The following is a 19,749-nucleotide window of genomic DNA, read 5'->3' on the forward strand; positions in this document are numbered from 1 at the left end:
TGAACGGTACCATTACACTTCTGAATCTTGTTTACTGCTATACCACAGTTTAAAGTAGCATCATGACTCATTTACAGTATTGACTGTTTACATTTCAGAATTATCTCTGATCAAGTGCTTTTTTCTAGCCCTGAAAACAGGTTGTTTCTTCCCCTGTCGCCACATATAATGGAAGTACATCATCTACTCTTCATAGTCTAAGTATGTCAATCCAAAGTCAGTATTCTCATCCAAAGTAGTTTGCTTTCTATACCACAACTTCTGAAATCACAACTCACCCCATCTATCACTATTTCAAAGGCAAATGTTTTGAGATAACTTACTTTGAGTCATCCTCCAAAGACTGGCAGGAAATAAAGTTCACAGGGTTGGCAGTCATTGCGTTCCAGGTATGCTTTAATACACTCCCCTCAGCCTCACTACCCCAGTTTTGGCAGAGGAGAGGCAAATACTTACCTGCCTGACAGCCACAGCTACAGCAAATTGCTCGGTTCAGCCTATCAACTTGTGTCCCTCAACTCTTCCCATTTTGCAGTTTTCACCTGTACAGGGAGCACTTCCAGAGATCAATCCCCCACACACAAAGCAGAGGCTGAGGAAGAGACCTGTCATCCAGGAGGAAGGTTTTTTGTTTTACACAACTTTTCAGTCCTGTCTCAGTTTAATATGAGCAGTCATGTTGGTTTCATATCCATTTAGTCAAATTCATTTAAGGTATTTTTTCTTTAAACAACCGTAGCGCCACATCCAAACAATCCCCTACAGTTATGGCTCCAGGACAGCATATAAGCAGCCAGTGGGAGTGCTTGGTTCAGACCAGGGGCTTTCATGGACAGGTGAAAAAGAGCCAGGTTCAAGAAGATCGGATCTGATCAGGGCTGTCCTTGCAGAGCCATTGAGCTGGAGAAAAGACACTGCCCAGGACCACATCAGCCAGCATAAAACCCATGAGCTCTGTGTGGTCGAGAGCTAGTAATCAAAGGGAAAAAGGGCTTGAAAACAGGAACAGACCCCGAGCCATGAGCAGGAGGGACAAAGAGACAAGAGGACGCATGACTGTGACAAGTCCACAGAGTTGGGTTTCGGTGACCAAGTTCAATTTTGTTCTAATTAACCTTTGCTCAAGTTGTGGAGGATATCTGTAAGTCAGTGGGTTTCCCTTAATCAGTATTCTTCAACTTTTTTATACATTTATTTTTCTTCAAATATCCATGGAACTACTTCGCACTGAATAGGGGGACAAAAGTCCAGCAACACCATTCCAAAATTGTTGGGTAGCTGTTCTAAAAACAGAGCTTGGCAGCTAAACAAGCAAAGCGTTACTGGCTTTATAAAGGGTTTTTTAGCAAAACGGCAAACATCCACATGACCTTATGGCTGCCCGTGGGAAGAACTTCCAGCAACAGGCAGGCTTCAGGAGTGCTGGGCAGCAGCCACTGCCACACAGGTGCCCACATCTCAAGTGCCCCATAAAATAGCAGCGTCTGATGCAGCCCGGCTCCGTCATGTTATTTTCAGTTGTTTCAAGAGTGATAAGCAATTACATGTTTCACCTCCATCCCTAGAGGTGTTCAAGGCCAGGTTGGATGGGGCTTTGAGCAACCTGGTGTAGTGGGAGGTGTTCCTGCCCATGGCAGGGGGGTGGAACTCGATGATCTTCATGGTTGCTTCCCACTTAAACCATTCTGTGACTCTATGATTCTACAATTCATTACAAGTCCATATACACAAGTTTTACTTCACTTTCCTGAGGTACCTACAAAAACTACAAATTCACTTGGCCACCTCCTCTGCTTCCCATACTCCCTCCCAATCTGAACAATTTTTCAACCTTCTGGTGGACTTCAGCCACATTTGACAAAGGGACTGGTTCTTGAACTTCCTATAAACCGATGCTCATTAGACCAAAAAAGCTCTGTAAATGATTCTCCTTAAATCAAGACAAAAACAGATGCCACCTCATTAAGGCTGATCATGGAGCAATCCCAAATGCTGCAAGACACAGTCAAGGCAAGAGGCACAACAGCCTCACACCGGCACGTTTTTGCCTAGAAACCAAATAATAGCTCACTGAGTAGTTTAATATGTTACGATGTGAACAGCCACTGCCTGCAAAACGCATGAATGCGCAGCGTAAATCACATCACTGCTTCCTAAACTTACCAGGAAAGCTTCCCTGTGGACAGCTTGGAGATCTTGACCGAACATTGACAGCGAGGTTACAGTCAATGACACTGTGTGACTTAGAGGATGTCATGGTTTAACCCCAGCTGGCAACTAGGACCATGCAGCTGCTCGCTCACTCCCCCCACGGTGGAATGGGGGAGAGAATGGAAGAGTAAAAGTGAGAAATACTCATGGATTGAGATAAAGACAGTTTAATAGGTAGAGCAAAAGCCACACATGCAAGCAAAGCAAAATGAGAAATTCATTCACTGCTCCCCATGGGCAGGCAGGTGTTCAGCCATCTCCAGGAGAACAGGGCTCCATCACACGTAAAGGTTACTTGGGAAGACAAACGCCATCACTCCAAATGCCCCTGCCTTCTTTCTTCTTCCCTCGCTTTATATACTAAGCATGATGTCATATGGCATGGAATATCCCTTTGGTCAGTTGGGGACAGCTGTCCCAGCTGTGTCTTCTCCCAGCTTCTTGTGCATTCCCAGCCTACCTGCTGGCGGGGTGGCATGAGGACCAGAAAGGCCTTGACTGCTTAGCAACAACCAAAACAATCAGTTTTTTACCAACACTGTTTTCACCTCAAATCCAAAACATAGCACTATACCAGCTGCTAGTACGAAAGTCATCTCTATCCCAGCTGAAACCATGACAGAGGGGAAGGCCAAGCCCATGGCTGGAAGAGTGCTGTGAGGAAGCACGCTGAAGGAAAATGCTCCTTCATGGCACACATCTGCTGTCTTTCTGTTGGCAATGCTATGAGGAAAAGTTTCTGGAAAACCATGGGTTCAGCTGGAAATGAAGGGGGAAAAGGGAAGGAGGAATCTAAGGCAGCTGAGAAAACCAGAGTTCAATGCAGTTCAGGTCAGTAGCTTCAAGTTTAGGGTAGCAACTTTTCCAGCTGCTCAGGACCTGCCTCCTATTGCCTTTCCCCCACAGTGTGGGGCAATGCTCCGTGAGGTCACACAGTGCTCCACATTCTGCCCCTCTGCTCCATTCCTGTGAGATCTCACCTGGAGTACTGCATCCAGCTCTGGAGTCCCCAACATAAGAAGGACATGGACTTGTTGGAGTGGGTCCGGAGGAGGGCCACGAAGATGATCAGAGGGCTGGAGCACCTCTCCTGTGAGGACAGGCTGAGAGAGTTGGGGTTGTTCAGCCTGGAGAAGAGAAGGCTCCGGGGAGACCTTATAGCAGCTTTCTGGTATCTGAAGGGTGCCTACAAGAAAGCTGGAGAAGCACTTTTTATAAGGGCATGTAGCGATAGGACAAGGGGTAATGTCTTCAAACTGGAAGAAGGTAGATTTAGAATAGATATTAGGAAGAAGTTTTTCACTCTAAGGGTGGTGAGACATGGGAACAGGTTGCCCAGGGAAGTTATGGATGCCTCATCCCTGAAAGTGTTCAAGGCCAGGCTGGATGGAGCTTTGAGAAACCTGGTCTAGTGGGAGGGGTCCCTGCCTATGGCAGGGGGGTTGGAACTCGATGATCTTTAAGGTGTCTTCCAGCCTAAACCATTCTATGATTCTATGATGATTCTATGATTCTATGATGATTCTATGATTGTGTCACAGTTGCCAGTGGATGGACGTGGGAGGTGTAACGCAGAGGAGAAACCGAGCAGCAAAGAGCAGAATGAGGAGCTCACTCTCTGTGGACAAAAAAGCTGCCCCCAAATTTCCACCTTAGTTGGGACAATGCCTGTGGGTTGCGCGGTGCTTTCAGTCCTGCTTACCCCTTCCCCTCAGATAAAGCCTGTCATTCTAACCTCTTCCAATAGCCAAGGTTTTGAGCAATGCCAAGCTACTCCTCATCTGTCACTTCCCACTCAAGTTTTCACACTCCTGTTCTTCACAGTGTGCGTAGCACGCAGGGCATGCTGCCTTGCTGTAGGATCACGTCAGTATCTCCCTTATCAGGATAATGAGAATAAGGCATTTTCACTGTGGTTTTCTCACCTCAGAGCTCAGCCCCATGTTGTAGCTCCCTGTTTCCTTTGCCATGTCCCCCCACAGTGCACCTTTGCAGGTGGCCGCCTAATTTATCCGCATGCAAACCAGCTGATGGCCATCCTTTCAATTTGGAGTGCAGCACAAAGCATGACTGCTGCTACAGGGTGGTCGAACTGATCGCTAAAACCCTCTGCCAGGAAGAATCCTCCTGGCACACACCACGCAGGGCTGTGCAGATGGATCCAGGCTTACAGACACATATAATGATTTAGGTAGGAATTACTTTTCCTCCTGCTGTACACCACCAGTGCTTCTCACTTTACACAGATGCACTGGAACTCTTTGTCCGCAGCCTTGCGGAAGGCGTAACTCTTCACATTAAGTATTCCATGGTGGGTACTGGTAGGATCTGTCACTTTTAATGAGCAGGAAGCCATTCAGAATAGCCAGAGAATGCTACGCTCTTTCTTTTAATTGAAGGCTTCTCCGCTACCAGGAAATGCATTGAAATGCATTGAACTGTTATTGCATTTCTTGCGTTGAACTGTTATTTCACTTTGCTTCCTAATAAACCCCAGTTAATCTGAATTGTTTTAAAAGTACTTCTAAGAGGATTACAATAAACCATGAAGAGACAGACACAAAAATACCTGGAATACAAATTTTTATGCTGTGAGTCTTCATTGTCTTCAGAATAACAGGCATAGACCAAGGAGATAAACCACTTCAAGGGACTAGGCTGAATTTCCCCTGGAAATTGTGTGCTTCCTATGTCCTTAGGTGCGCTTCCTATGTCCTTTCAGAACAGCTTTCCCATTTTACAACCTGCAGGAGGCAAATTACACAGTGTTGATTTGTGCAGCTATCCATAGCAGATACTCAAATATGCTGTACTCATAAATTTAACATTTTATAAATGTGTTTTACAGCCCAAAAACCAGGCCTGGGAATATTTCTATGCACCAAGCCCTTAAAACGGAAGTTCTCTATTCAATTAGAAACCAAGTCTGTTAAATGAGAGTAATTTAAGATTATTGAATCCATTTCTTTATTACTTTCCCAAAATAATAACACGTAAATCTGGTCATTATAGTCACCTTTTTCTTCTTTTCTGTGAGTAGGAAAAATTGCTCTTGGCAACTCAAGATGTCTTGTCTATGTGAGCACACCTAACCACTCAAAAATGAAGAATGTTCTTCCTTTGCAACATTTGTAGACAAAGCTCAGCTCTAACTCTCCCTCTGGTTAAGCAGGTGACATGCAAGCCGGGACACGGACGTATTCTTTGTGTCCCAGTTGTCTGTGAACTGCCATATCTCAAAAGCAAGATTCCCGCACAGAGTTTGACAGAGTCAAGGAGAGTGAGACATGGCAGCCCATGTCAGAGAATTCTATGTTTGGATAATGCCCGTTTGGTTTTCTTTTCTCAAGTGATCTATCTGCTCCTCCAGGTAATGGTCCCTCACCAACACAGCTATCGGGTGGGAGCTGGGGAGTCCTTTACACTAACATTAAACGTGCACAAGAGCGCATCCTACCCTGTAATGCAAGTGCCAGGATTCACTGCAGCAGTGGGATGATGCGCAGGAGGTACATCTCCTCCCTGAGTACCTCACCTTCCCAGGTGCCATTGTACAATAGGCACGAGGCTCTGTAAGTGGAACCAAACAATGATGAGGACAATTGTCCATCTTGCTTGGAGGTATGACCAAGGTTAAGTTGGCCTACGCCCTGCATCAAAACCACCTCCATCAAGAAATAAAGATGGGTTATGGTCATAGGAGACTCTCATCTGAGGGGAACAGAAGGCCCAATACGGTGACCAGACACACTTCTTAAGGCAGTCTGCTGCCTCCCTGGGGTCTGGGTTAAAGATGTTACGAGAAAACTTCCTACTCTGGTACAGCCCTTGGATTATTATCCATTATTACTTTTTCATGTAGACAGTGACCAATGCACACAGCATGGGCAACAAACACGAGGAGCTGGAAGCCATTTGTGCAGCAGGAAAACTATGATATATTTGCCATCACGGAAACATGTGGGATGATTCACGCAACTGGAGTGCTGCAATGGATGGCTACAAACTCTTCAGAAGGGATAGGTAGGGAAGGAGAGGTGGTGGGGTGGTCCTGTGTGTTAGGGAGTGTTTTGATTGTCTAGAGCTTAACGATGGTGATGATAGGTTGAGTGTTTATGGGTAAGAACCAGGGTAAAGGCCAAGAAGGTAGATATCATAGTGGGAGTGTGTTATAGACCACCCAACCAGGATGAAGAGGCAGAGGAAATTTTCTATAAGCGGCTGGGAGAAGTCTCACAATCGCCAGCCCTTGTTCTTGTGGGGGACTTCAACTTACCAGATGTCTGCTGGAAATACAATTCAGCAGAGAGGAAACAGTCCGGGAGGTTCCTGGAGTGTGTGGAAGATAACTTCCTGACACAGCTGGTGAGGGTCCCAACTATGGAGGGCACCGCACTGGACCTGCTGTTTGTGAACAGAGAAGGACTTGTTGGGGAGGATATGGTTGGAAGCCATCTTGGGCATAGCGATCACAAAATGATAGAGATTTCCATTCTCGGAGAAGTAAAGAGAGGGGTCAGCAGAACTGCTGCCTTGGACTTTCAGAGGGCAGACTTTGGCCTGTTTAGGGGCCTGGTTGACAGCGTCCCTTGGGAGGCAGTCCTGAAGGGCAAAGGTGTCCAGGAAGGCTGGAGTACAGGGAGACCTGTACTCAAGGTCTCCCCTGAATCTCCTTTTCTCCAGGCTAAACAGTCCCAGTTCCCTCAGCCACTCCTCGTAAGACTTGTGCTCTAGACCCTTCACCAGCTTTGTTGCCCTTCTCTGGACATACTCAAGTTGTGCCAGGGGAGATTTAGATTGAATATTAAGAAAAAGTTTTTCACTGAAAGGGTTGTCAAGCATTGGAACAGGCTGGCCAGGGAAGCGGTGGGGTCAGCATTCCCGGAGATATTTAAAAGAGTTGCAGTTGTGGTGCTGAGGGACATGGTTTAGTGCTAGACTTGGCAGTGCTGGGTTAACAGTTGGACTTGGTGATCTTAAGGGTCATTAAGATTCTATGATTGCGTGATTCTATGATATCCTAACTGCACTGTCACAACCGACCGCAAAGGCGAAAGGTTTTGTCAGATACCAAACCTAGAGTTGCCTCAATGAGGTCTAGCGATTGTCTTGGACTAAACCAATTTATTTCCTGTTTAACCTAACAAAGGGACCGCAGTGTGACTCTGTGGAGAAAAGAAAGATCCTTTGACAGAAATCTGTCTAAGACATAGGCAAGAAATGGGAAAGTATCTTAGGCTGCCACTCCCTGTTCAGAATTCTGAAACTTGGTGCTCTGGAAAGCCTAGAGGATGCACTTTTTTTATTCATAATGATGGCAAAGTAAAGATGGTCAGCAAGACAGCCAACAGATACATGGAACCAAGTCTGACTGCTGAGGCAGAAATCCTTCTGAAGGTCTGGTGGGTAGGGCAGGGCAGGGCAGGGTCACTTTCCTGAACCTGTATTTTCAAACGCTTAGCTTCAAGTCCAAGGTAGGCACCATACTCCTTCTCTACCACCAGGAGTGCATCACTCTCTCCCCTTCCCAGCACAGGTAAAACAGTCCTGGATCTTAAATTCCCAGCAGAAAACCTGCTTGGCAACGTAGATAGTCAAGAGAGGGTGCAGTGGATGGAGCACGCGTTGCACCATCCCAGTGTTTACTCAGTCTCACAATAAAGACTTTTTGTGGGAACTGGTAAGACCAGTCCTGTAGCAGTGGATGTTTCTTGGTTCCTCTGAAATTCTGCCCACCTAGGAGAAAGGCCTGAGATTAAATGAGCTATCGATCACAGCCAAATTCCTTGCTTTGTTTTGCCTCACAATAAACCTGATCCCATGTTACCTCCACATCGAGTTGTGCTGAAAAAGCCCTTGTGATGCTGAATGTGGAGACGCTGTAAGTCACGCGTGCCACAGGGAAGGGCTAAAAAAACCACACAAATCCCATACGCGTGGCTAGGTCAAATGCTGCGTGAACGCTTTCAGCTGTGACCGTCTACTTTTGTTCTACAGGACAAAAGCTTAATAGACTGCATTTCCTGGAGCTTGAAAAGCAGCTCTAAAATATACAAGAAGCTAACTCCAGTTGGCTATAAAAGCATACAAAAAGTACAAATATTAAGAAATTCAGGGAAGCTGCGACTCCTTTCTGACAAAGCAGAGACTAACACAGTCCCCTGCTGGAAAAATTCTGTAAAAACATGCTATTTCTGTGTTGATCATTTATGTCTACAGCAAACACGGAGCTATCACGGGCAGCTTGACAGGCAAGAGATGTCTAACAAAACCTGAGCGGTACACCAGCTAAAAAAAAAATTGTTTGGGAAATCTCACCAGCCGTACAAATAGCATCATATTGGATATTAGGAAAAGGTTCTTGACCAAGAGGGTGGTCGATCACCGGAACAGGATCTCCAGGGCAGTGGTCATGGCACCACACCTGTCAGAGTTCAAGGACCGTCTGGACGATGTTCTTAGTCTCATGGTTTAGTTTGAGGTAGTTCTGTGAGGAGCAGGGAGTTGGACTCTATGGTCCTTATGGGTCCCTCCTAACTTGAGGTATTCTATGATACCCTGGGTGTCACGCATGGCGTGCCACATTCCTGGGACTGGTGGGTAGCAGTAGGTAAAAGCTTTCTCACTCTGTCAGTCTCCATTGCCTTTTAGATGTCAGCCTAAAACTGTCCTCACGGTCATGTTCTTAGGGTAAAAGCACAGAAGTAAGCTCTGCCGTGCACAAAGGAGAGCCTGCACATGTTCAACAGAGGAAGGGAACAGAATCAGTGAGAATGTTCAGGAACTAACAGGAGCATCTGAGCAAATTTTGGACTGCTAAAATCTGCGCTATGTAAATAACAGCACAGTTGTAACTGTTCACAGTAACTCAATGAACTGTAGCTCTCGTTTCCTGCTAACAACACAAGAATTAGATTTGGGCCTGAACGGTGGCTTGAGGGTAGCCACTGAAATTAATGAAAAGCTCAGGAGGTTAATTTAGCTCCAAACCCAGGCTCAGATCCCCTTCCAAAATGATGTTTAGTTTGCACGAAGTAAAGAGAAAGCTCAAGTGCCGAGCACCCAAGGTAAAATATGGCAAGCCTACATCCCTTTGTCAGACTCCAAAGCATGCCTCGCAGGGAAAATTCATCTTAGATCTCATCCCAGCGTTTCTCCGAAGTGCAAATTCTGCATTTCTGGGATCTTTCAGCGTCAGCACTGTGGGACTTACGGTTTATGTACAGATACATACATATTTCGCCCACGGCTCCCCTGACTCTTTTTGGCCTCATGCTCCCATAACCAACAGTTACGTGCTCCCTCCTTTCCCACCCATTGCCCCATCATAGCAAGCAAAGGTGCCCACTGCAATCAGATTCTTTCTGCAGCTCCACAAGGGTATAAATCAGATACCCCTCGGACAAGCAGTTCAGAGAGGCATAACCCTACGCGAAGAAACACTGCTGGCTGCACTCCTGTGCAGTGAAAAATGTCTCAAGATCTATTTAGGCTGTTCCCTCAGAAATTCATCCCACTATGAAAAGAAATAACAATTTGTGCTGTGCCGGTAGCAGAATACAAACTGTACCTTTTGTCTGCTTCGTCTACCATCCCAGCCTGTAATATCATCAACTTTTTCAGCTCCAGGTTCAACACTACCCGAAGGAAGACTAGCCAATGTGGTCAATTCATTTCCCGCTCATTCCCAGTTTAAAGGGCTTCTGCAGCTCTCCCTCGACACCATCCACATCTCTGAACCACCAATCCTCCTCCTCCCACCCCCCAAACGCTGAAGACATTACTGGACGATGTATTTTCCCCTTGGAAAACATTGCCAGTGCTTCTGGGTGGGCAAGTGACAACTACCTGGCAATAATTACAAAATAGAAAGCTGCTGGCAGAGTATTACCAGTAAAAATGTTTTTCATAAACAATAATGAAATAAAGATGGGTTTCACCTGCTGGACACAACCTATACTGTCATTTAGAGAAATTCTGTAGGTGATTGAGAAAATGATGGTCAGTTAAAGAAAGTGCAAAAAAATTGGACATCAGTTACCCGATGAGATGAAGGAGAAAACATTGTGTTCCCATCAGACTAACAGGTTCCTCTCTCCCATCTGCCGCAGGGAGCATCTACCGTCCTTTCTCACTCCCACCTTCCGCCCCGAGTTGGCAGGCAGAGCTGCCAATCTCAGGCAAATGGTGTTATTTAAGGTTAGGCTTAATGCTTTAATGGTTATTTAAGATTCCGGTGTATGATACACAGGACCTGGGGAGCTTTTCTGAACTCAATGAACCCACTCACTCCTGAGTGTTAATACACATCCCGGGTTTACAAGCCCAGGTGCTGGCAGCAGGGGGCTGCAGGGTGGCCTCCAAGAGGAGAGGTCAAGAAGGTGGTGCTTCAGGAAAAGTGCATTTAAGAGGGCAGCGGCAAGGAAAAAGTGAGAAACAACTGCGTAACGATCCAGGTCAGAGAAGGAGGTGGATGAGGTGCTCCATGTGCTGCAGGTGGCTCTTCTGCAGCCTGTGGAGATCATGGAGAAGCTGGTTGCTCCCCTGCAGCCTGTCGAGGACCACACCAGAGCAGGTATCTACACTACAGCGCATGAAGGAGCCCATGCAGGAGCATGTGCCCTGAAGGAAGATGCGGCCCTTGGAGACCCTGCACTGGAGTAGGCTTGTGGCAGAAACTGTAGCCCGTGGGGAACCCATGTTGGAGCAGATTTATTCTGAAGGACAGCAGCCCATGGAGAAGACCCACAATGGAACAGGAAGAAGAGTGAGGAGGAAGGAGCAGCGGTGAGGAACTGTTATGGACAGACCCGACACCACCACCCCACCCCCCCCAATCCCCCTGCACTGCTTGGAGCAGCGGGGGGGGTCAGGAATGAAGGAGTGAAGTTGAGCCTGGAGAATGAGGTGGAGGGAAAAGGTGGTTTAGTTTTTGTCTTTGATCCTCACCCTGCAACTCTATTTTTAATTGGCAAGAAATTATTTTTCCCCGAAGTCAAGTTGGTTTTGGCTGTGATGGTAATCGATAAACCATCTCCCTGTCTTTATCTCAACCCACAAGCTTGTCCATCTTACTCTCTCCCCTCCTCCTGTTGAAGGGGAGTAAGAGTGGCTGGGCGGGCGTCCGGCAGCCAGCCAAGGTCAACCCACCACAAGAAAACACATCCAAGGAAGAAAATCCCCCAAACACTTCTGAATGTGAAAAGTAAATGAGGATTTCAAATTGTGGGGAAAATATGTCTTTCCAATGACAAACCAAGAGAAAATTTGGAAAATAGGCTATTACTCATGACTAAAGTTATAAACTGTCCTCTGTTCAAGTACACCTCAGAAGCCAAAAAAAAAATGTATTATTTCATACTTCTAAGCTCAGTTACTAATCCCACCAAATGCCTCGTCCAAAGACTGAAGCCATCTTTTCAAATTACTCCCTACACTTCCCATTACCCATCCCATCACCCTGCATAAAGCAGTATCAATGATGTTCCTACCATAAAAATGCCCCACTCCACCCCAATTTCACATGGCACCAGCCAAGTCAAGTCTATGATACATACTTATCACAAATTTCAGGTCTATTCAGATAAATCCCGCATGTAGACAAGTATTTATTTATGCAGTTATGCAGTGATTTGATTTTCTAATGTGTCTTGCTTTCTTCCTGTTCATTATCTTGTCTTTGATCTCCTGCATCTCTCACATTACCCTAGCAGGTCAGGTTGCCAAAGTGAAAATTCCTCAGCGCAAGACAGTTAAGATCCTCCTTCTCACCCCTCTGAACAACCTTTCCTTTGTTTTATTTTCCAGGCATCAATTTGCTATTATAAAAGCCTCTTTGAATACAGTACACCAACTACTAAATCGAAGACGTTATTTATATGAAAGGCAAAAAAAAAAAAAAAAAATTAAAGCAGTTTTCCTTTGTAATCTCATAGCCCACATATTAGATGAGATGTAACACTTCATAGGCTAGGGGAAAAATCATGGTTTAATTACAACAATGTAGCATAAACACTTTAGTAGTCGATACCAGGATATTATTGTGACGTCTAAACTAAACTTGAGTTCTCCACAGATACCGTAAACAGACACTCTAAATTCCCTAAATGATTGGCATTAAGAAGGTTTATACAAAGGCGGTCAGTTGTTTAATCTTTAAGATGTCATGACATGGTGAGACAAACACACATACATCAGTAAGTACAGAGAAATTTTATGCTACATTTTGGACAGTTCAGAACTGAAAGTGCTTCACATCTATAGGATAAGAAATGGCTTCATCTCCTCATCCCTAAATGATGAGAGCAAAGAAATAACCCTTTAATAGGTTAAATAAACAGTGCCCCATTTATCCATGCTTATATAAAGTTTCCAACGATTCAGAAAGTCCACGGTGAAATTTACAATCTATATACAGTATAACAAATTGTCAAAGAAAAAAGTTCAGATATTCCTTGGTTCCCAAAAGCTTGAAGCTCGCTCTCTGCAATAGAGACAAAAGCTACCTATTTTTTTTTAAAAAAATTCATCATCCCAATCCACCTTGAATAAAATCAGTCCCTAAGTCCTGGTCATATTTAACAACTGCTTAATCCCAGTGTTTAAGGCATGTTCATCAGATGTCAGTATAGGGGTACTGTCAGAAATGATAATAATCACAGGTACTAAGAGTCAGCAGATTTACAAAGCAACGTCACTCTTTACAATATAATGTAAAGCAAATTGTTATGATGGAAGTTGTTCCTGAGTTAAAATTTGCTAAATACTGCTAAGATTCATGTTTTCCTTTTACACTTCTTCTTCTGGAATGCCCTTTCACATATGCTCAATTGAAAATTAAAATTCACTCTTAAAATAGCCTGTCAGAAAGTTAAAATGTTAGCACAATTCTAATTATGTTGGCATTCCCAAATCTAAATTTAGCCAAGATGTTAGGAATTTGCAGGGTATAGTATCACTTAGGCTTTTAGCAAGAGTATTTTCTAAATATGAAGATAATTATAAATGTCAGTCCACATTTTTGTGCAACTGCAAACAGCAGGAAAAGATTTTGGTCTCAAAAATTATTATAAATTTAAAGTTCTGTGAATACACGCAACTCTGATATTGTAGGCTTTTTTTAGTTTTCTTATCCAGTCTGCTCCTTTACAATTAAAGGAAGACATTTCTAAATTGCAGGAACGCAAATTAAAATACCTACAAATATATTCAGCTTTTTAAATCGGACAACTAATTGTCTATTCAGATTCTTAAGTATCCATTCCCACAGAATTGTTCCTCAAGTATGTAATCACTGACATTCTTTCCTATTTAAAAAAAGCTGTTCTTGGCTGAGAAAAGTGGATAGCTTTAAAAATAGATTTTTTTATTAGATTCAAAATGTGCATGACAATTCCTACTACCCTAATCATCTTGGCTCCAACTCATTAAAGTTCACATAAACATTTGCTCGAGTCTGAGCATTAAATCTAACAGGAGTTAATGGGCAACAGAAAATCAGGATGACAGAAGGCGCGACTCGGGTCTGTGCTATACCTGCAACTGAAGAAAAACCCCTCAGAAAATTGCACTGTCTGGAGTTTGATCCAAATTTTGCTGAAATGAGTGAAACACTTACAATGAGCTTTAACGGGATTAGTATTTTAAGTGCTCCAACTGAAGCTCACCATTTGCAGTGATGTAGCATTTCCTATTTCAAATACAAGAAAGGATTGCAGTAATTGCACCTATCAGACTAGGGAATAAGTGTTCATTTATGTATTTTCAAAATTTGTCAGCAGTGCAAATTATGAATTACAGTATGATTTAAGAAAAATAATCTTATTTCCAGATCTGTTTCCATTTAAAATCCTAGTAGGACAGAAACCAGCAACGCACTGAGAAAACAGGGTGGGAAAGGAATGACTCCGCTTCCACAGTCTGGGAATTCCAAACGGAGTCTGACATAGTGGTATACAAAGCAAACTCTGAATGAAGTTTGGCCTAGCCCATGTGTCTTAAGCACAAAGGTTAGCTAAAATGTAATTGTTGTGACCATAAAATATAAATAGCAACAATTTATTCACAAAATTCTGGATTAGATTGATTTTTTTTTTTTTTTTGCTTTAACAAACTGTATGATCTATTAAATTATCAGCCAGCTGTATGTTTAAGCACGACAATAGAAAATGTAGTACATAAACACCTAAAAATCACAGTCATAAAAAGCAGGCAAGTACATCAGTCTTTTGGTGGCCAAAGCACAACAGATTAGTCTGCCAAACAAGTGTAAGTGAACGTAAGTCATGGGCATTCGCTGTGTTAAAAATCATTTCTACTGTCAATAAACAATTTCCTGTATTTTAATACTGTTCTTAAAGAATTGTAAACTGTTTAAAAATGTATGCACAGACATAAATAACAGCAAAGGATTTAAATACAGTGGTCGATAGGAAAAACAGGTTGTTAAATTTGCATGTGTGATGAGTGAGTGGGTAATTTGGAACAAATCCATCATTATCCACAAAGAACTCTGACCTTTCTTAGGTAAGACAGTACTGCCCTCATTTCTAACACTTGTGACCATTATAATAACAAGAGAAAAAAAAAATAACATATCGGCCCTGATACATCAATCACATATGCATTCAAAATTACAGATATTTACAAGAAAAATATATATTTAATTAAAAAGCCACTGAAAAAACATGGACTTTTAGTCAGGTGCTGCGCTTCCTGCAAAATGAGGTAATTTAGATGCAAACAAATTAAGTTTAGTACAGTTCAGGATCCACGGTCTCCACGCTTAAAGTACAGATTGCTTCAGTAAATGGCTTGACTGTTTCTACATGTTCAGAGCAAGAAATCACTAGATCCAGTTAAATCCTGTTTTGTAGTGCTCTTGATGCAACACTGACTAATGTCAGAAGGCTTCCCAGCTCAGTTTTACAACTGGTCTTTCAATAGAAAGAAAAAGGGAAAAACAAAGAAAAAAAAAAAGGTAGTTATAAGTTGGTTTCATCCCAGGATGGATCATTCATGTTCTTTAGAACTTTTCTAACAAGCTTCTCCAAGTCCTTCCGAGCTCTTTGTTCTTCTTCTAATGATTTCTTCATCTTTTTGTTATCCTGTTTAATAGAGACAGAAATATTACTGGTTTGGGTTTTTTGTTGTTTATTTGTTTGTTTGGGTTTTTTGTTGTTTTGGTTTGTTTAACAGGTCTTTTCTGATCACACATACATTGTCAATTACAAATTCTGAAGGCTCTTTTCAGTAGGACTGCTGTTAGCTGTTTGAAAGCAAAGCCTTCTATTAAAATTTCACAAGTTAGCCCACGGTAACTTCACACAACGCAACAAAACCCACCAAATGGAAACTGAGCTATTTCCTGTTTATACTTAGGGGTCCTTTATAATGCAAGTGCTAGTAACAGATGGCCAATCTTGAATTCTTCTGCTCAAATCTGATCAATGAAAAGTAGAATATATTAATTATTAATGGAGAAGGGAAATAGAGCAAAAAGTAGAATAAATCCCCCTCTAAGAGCCTTCCTCAGAAAAGCTTCTTAAAACCTAATGCAAATTAACTTGCTTCATTAAGAAAGTAAATAGTTGAAAGGAGTATCTCGAAAACGATTATGCTCTCTGGAAAGTGACTAAATTTTAAACCAGACAGATGACTACCAACAGTCTAAGAGGAGTCTCAGTTTCAAGGAACACCACCACTCTGCATGTATATTATTGAGTCAGTCAGTTCTCAGTATTTAGAGCCATCAGGTAATACTGAAATACCATGGACAACAGGACTGTAAGGATGTCACTGACCAAACCACAGTAATTGGTGGTTAATTACATTGGTTAATCCTGTACAGGCCAAGGTGATGCTGACAACAGAGGGGAAGCAACCAGAAGATAAGACAATATCACATTAAGGCCCCAAGACAACGAGTTTATGGGTGTTTAACAAAACACAGGTCTGCAACCCAGGGGTCCCACCGGACTCCCATCAGCTGTCATTTACAGACATTTCTAGAAACAGGATGGGATCAAGAGCTGCTGCCTCCTTAACTCTATTCCCTCCCCAAGTCTGTTGAGAAATTCAGAAATTTCATTCTTTTCTTGTAGGTACAGGCTTAATTTATCTTCCTTTTCATTTATTTATTTTTTTACTGCCAATTCAGGACTGTACTATTCAAGTGTAGTACCTGTGGAGCAAGAGCTATGAATAACCTACAGAAGCTGCGATGGGAGGGCTCCCACTTTGCGTGGTAACTCTCACCAAGAGGCAGTCCGGTGTCTACATCAGCCACTGCACTGTGTACTCCCAGAAAGCCTTCACCCATGAAGCAATCGTTTGGTCACTTGGGACCTTCCAAGAGATTATTTCTGCCACTTCTCCAGTTGGCAACATCACAGCAGCAGACCAATAAATGTTTCTAAGCTGATATTCCTGATATACAAGAAAATAAACTCAAGTTTTAATAGGTTCTGGCCTTGGAAGATGCGAGATTCTGAAAATACCATCTAATTTGGAAAGGCATCAGAAAAGAGAGCTGTTGCTTGAAGCTCAGGAGAAGGTGACTTTTTGTTTAGGGTCACAGAGAGACCTGCAGGGCCACAGTGAGGCAGCATGCTTATCCTTTGCACAAAAGCAGCCAGGCCATAGGAACATCAGTGGGTTATTACTGCTGCTTGTATTAAGTGAATTGTATTTTTAAAAAGACTGTCAAATTTGCATCAAATCTGGGATACACATGCTTTATATGTTGAAAACAGCTAAAATTAAGTATTTAAGATGCCAACTGTCCTATTTCAAGGAAGATGCACCACATCCTTAGAAATACTGAGCATGCTTACAGATGAACAGACAATTTGAATTCATGTTCGTAGCCCAAAACCCACAGTAATTTGAATACAAATCTATTTTACATTAACGCAAAAGATTTTATCTGACTTCCTGAGTCATAAATCTGTTAAGGTCAGTTAGTAAATTCAAACATTGGAAAGTGAGGATAACTCAATGCTTTTTCGCCTACGCATTAAGCAACGGACTATATGCAGCAACATTAACATGCCGTGTCCTGACAAGAAAAAAGAAAGATATTTTTAAACAACTCATTTCGGATACTTAAGCTTAAGAACATCAACTGCAACTTCCATACTAGCAGCTTGGATGAGATCTTTCACAATTCCCTCATGTGACAAAGCAGCACCCTAAGCTAACCTGAAGCCATCATTTAAAAAAGGCCACACGATAGACACTGAAAAAGACTTTCATCTCCCAGAAATGAGAGGTTTCAAGCACTGATTCATAAGAGGTGTTCAGGTTACTGAAAGACTGTTAATAAAGGCCTAAAAGGACCCAGACATTCATACTACTTAAATTATCCATTCCAAGAGCAAATACTATTTCACAGTCTCTGTAAGCCTATTTTGCTGGTGATACAGCAGAACTGAATGTATTTAACGCTTTCAACATTTCACAAATTGTAATATCCAAATATAAATGAAACACAGCTTAGTAAGTCACCTCAGAGACAGGATACTTAACGCTCCAAGGACACATGATGAGCACAAAAGAGGGTGCTTTTTGTCAAAGGGGTATGTTTTAAAAGTGTTTTTACTTTTAAATTTAGTGCAAAATTCAAGTTAATTCCTGTCAAAGGGCATCAAATTATAGGCCATATTGATTTTTATAATAAGCCTTCCATCCTTCTATTCTCCATGTTGCTATAAATGTAGTAAGTTACTAACCTGTCTTAACTCCTGTACTTCATCCTTTAATGCATATACTGTGTCAACAAGGCTTCTAAAATGAAAAAAGAAGATGATCAGTTACAACAGTTTTCAGAAATACATGTCTAAATCTATTATTAGACAGAACTGTTACGTGAAATGCATTTAAAAAACCAAAAGCCACAGCTAATTTCAAACTTGTGTTAAAAAAAATAATTGTCTCTTATCCTGATTTACATTCAGTAAGACAAGGACTTGTTACCGGCTTCTGTGAAAGGATACACCTCTCAAGCACACATGGACCTATACTGGTTTCTATATTACAACTTTCTGTAACAGAACGGTATTTCATTTCCAATAAACACCTTACCAAAAACAGAATGATGCCACGCACTAACTACAAAGATGACACCAATATGGAAATCCTACTGCACTTGGAAAAACTATTTACAAAGGAAACCTATCACTTCTTGGCAGGGAAAGAATAAGTTGCATAAGAGCATATACAAAAGAAACCAGACTACAAGCATATAAACGAATGCCAACTGCACTTAAAGGACTGGCAGCATACTCCAAACAGCTCTGTTCCCTACTACAAATATACCATACACACATTACTCTAATGAGAGACAGGAGGAGGAAGAAGAGTGCAAAGTTTACTGTTTTAATCCATCATTCATTAAATGTTCTCTTACTTCTCTTCTATAACAGTCTGACCATTACTTTTAGTTTCTTCTACAATAATTTTTTCTTCTTCTGGAAGCAGGACTTGAGGAGCTGATTCTTTACGGGAACCTATTACAAAAACAAATTACAAAATGAGCAACTCACAAATATTGCTGGGGCATTTTAAAGATTATTATTTCATTCGCTGCATGATACACCTGGATGACCAAGGTATATCACTTTCCAATTCCCCCTTCCCTCCACACACACAAGTTACTGATGCATTGTTTACATTTGAAACCACAGCCTTACAACAAAAAAAATTGTCTGACATTCCTATCTTGCTGCTGACAGAACTCCTGTGTCATCAATGGTGACGCTACACCGTCCAACAAATGGTGCACCGTTCAACTATACAAATATTTTTGTATAGCGTAAAAACTATACAAATTCACCATAGCTGACTCAGAAAAAGATAGATGTGTTTGAGTAACAGCAATTTAAGCCTCAAGGACAGATTCTGATCTCACACTGATACAAATCCAAGAAATAATTCCACTCTAAACCAATGAATTTATCAGTAAGATGCCGAATAGTGGTATCAAATGATACAGCGATGGAAGCAAAAAAGTTAAACCCCCTTTCCCCTGGAACACTATAAACAACACATCTGTGTGTGTGTGCACACATATACATACACTTACAGACAGCCTTTAAGTCCTACAGTAAATTCCTACCAAATGAAATGCATACTTTCTATTTAATGTTTTTAAAAGCACTTAATGGTTTGGCAATAAAAACTCAAAACATTCCAACATCTTCCAAACATTTTCTACAATCATTACAGTTTATAACATCATGATAATACACAGATTCTAAATAAAGTAGCTCTGAATAGAAAAATCTACAGCTTAGAGATGTGCATCCATTCATACATAAAGTATGCATTCTAGAAATGTTATTTAATTAGGCTGCAACAATTTACAAACATTTTTTAAAAGAAGGTCTGTAAATAAGTAGCTGTCGAAGCATTTTTTCAGAATTCAAACACAGCTGATAAGGCATTAAAGTTCTTGCATATTTTGACCAAGATATCAATTTTAACAAACAAGGTACACTCGCCTACCAATTCATTGTAATGAAATTTCATTAACCAGGA

At 42.0% G+C, this 19,749-nt stretch overlaps 1 protein-coding gene across 1 annotated transcript in view; it reads right to left on the reverse strand.

Annotated features, from left to right (window-relative positions):
* Nucleotides 1-14,302: 14,302 nt before the first annotated feature.
* The window catches only part of ARHGEF7 (Rho guanine nucleotide exchange factor (GEF) 7), a 74,662-nt gene continuing 69,215 nt past the window's right edge, over nt 14,303-19,749 (reverse strand). Inside the window, exons 18-20 of the mRNA XM_009892134.1 lie at nt 18,620-18,719; nt 17,943-17,997; nt 14,303-15,317 (exon numbers count right to left, since the gene is read on the reverse strand). Coding sequence (XP_009890436.1) covers nt 15,195-15,317; nt 17,943-17,997; nt 18,620-18,719 — 278 coding nt within the window. The 3' untranslated portion in view covers nt 14,303-15,194. The remainder of the gene's footprint in view (nt 15,318-17,942; nt 17,998-18,619; nt 18,720-19,749) is intronic.

This window comes from Charadrius vociferus, unplaced genomic scaffold, assembly GCF_000708025.1.
Source record: "Charadrius vociferus isolate BGI_N301 unplaced genomic scaffold, ASM70802v2 scaffold218, whole genome shotgun sequence".
Classification (NCBI taxonomy): domain Eukaryota; kingdom Metazoa; phylum Chordata; class Aves; order Charadriiformes; family Charadriidae; genus Charadrius; species Charadrius vociferus.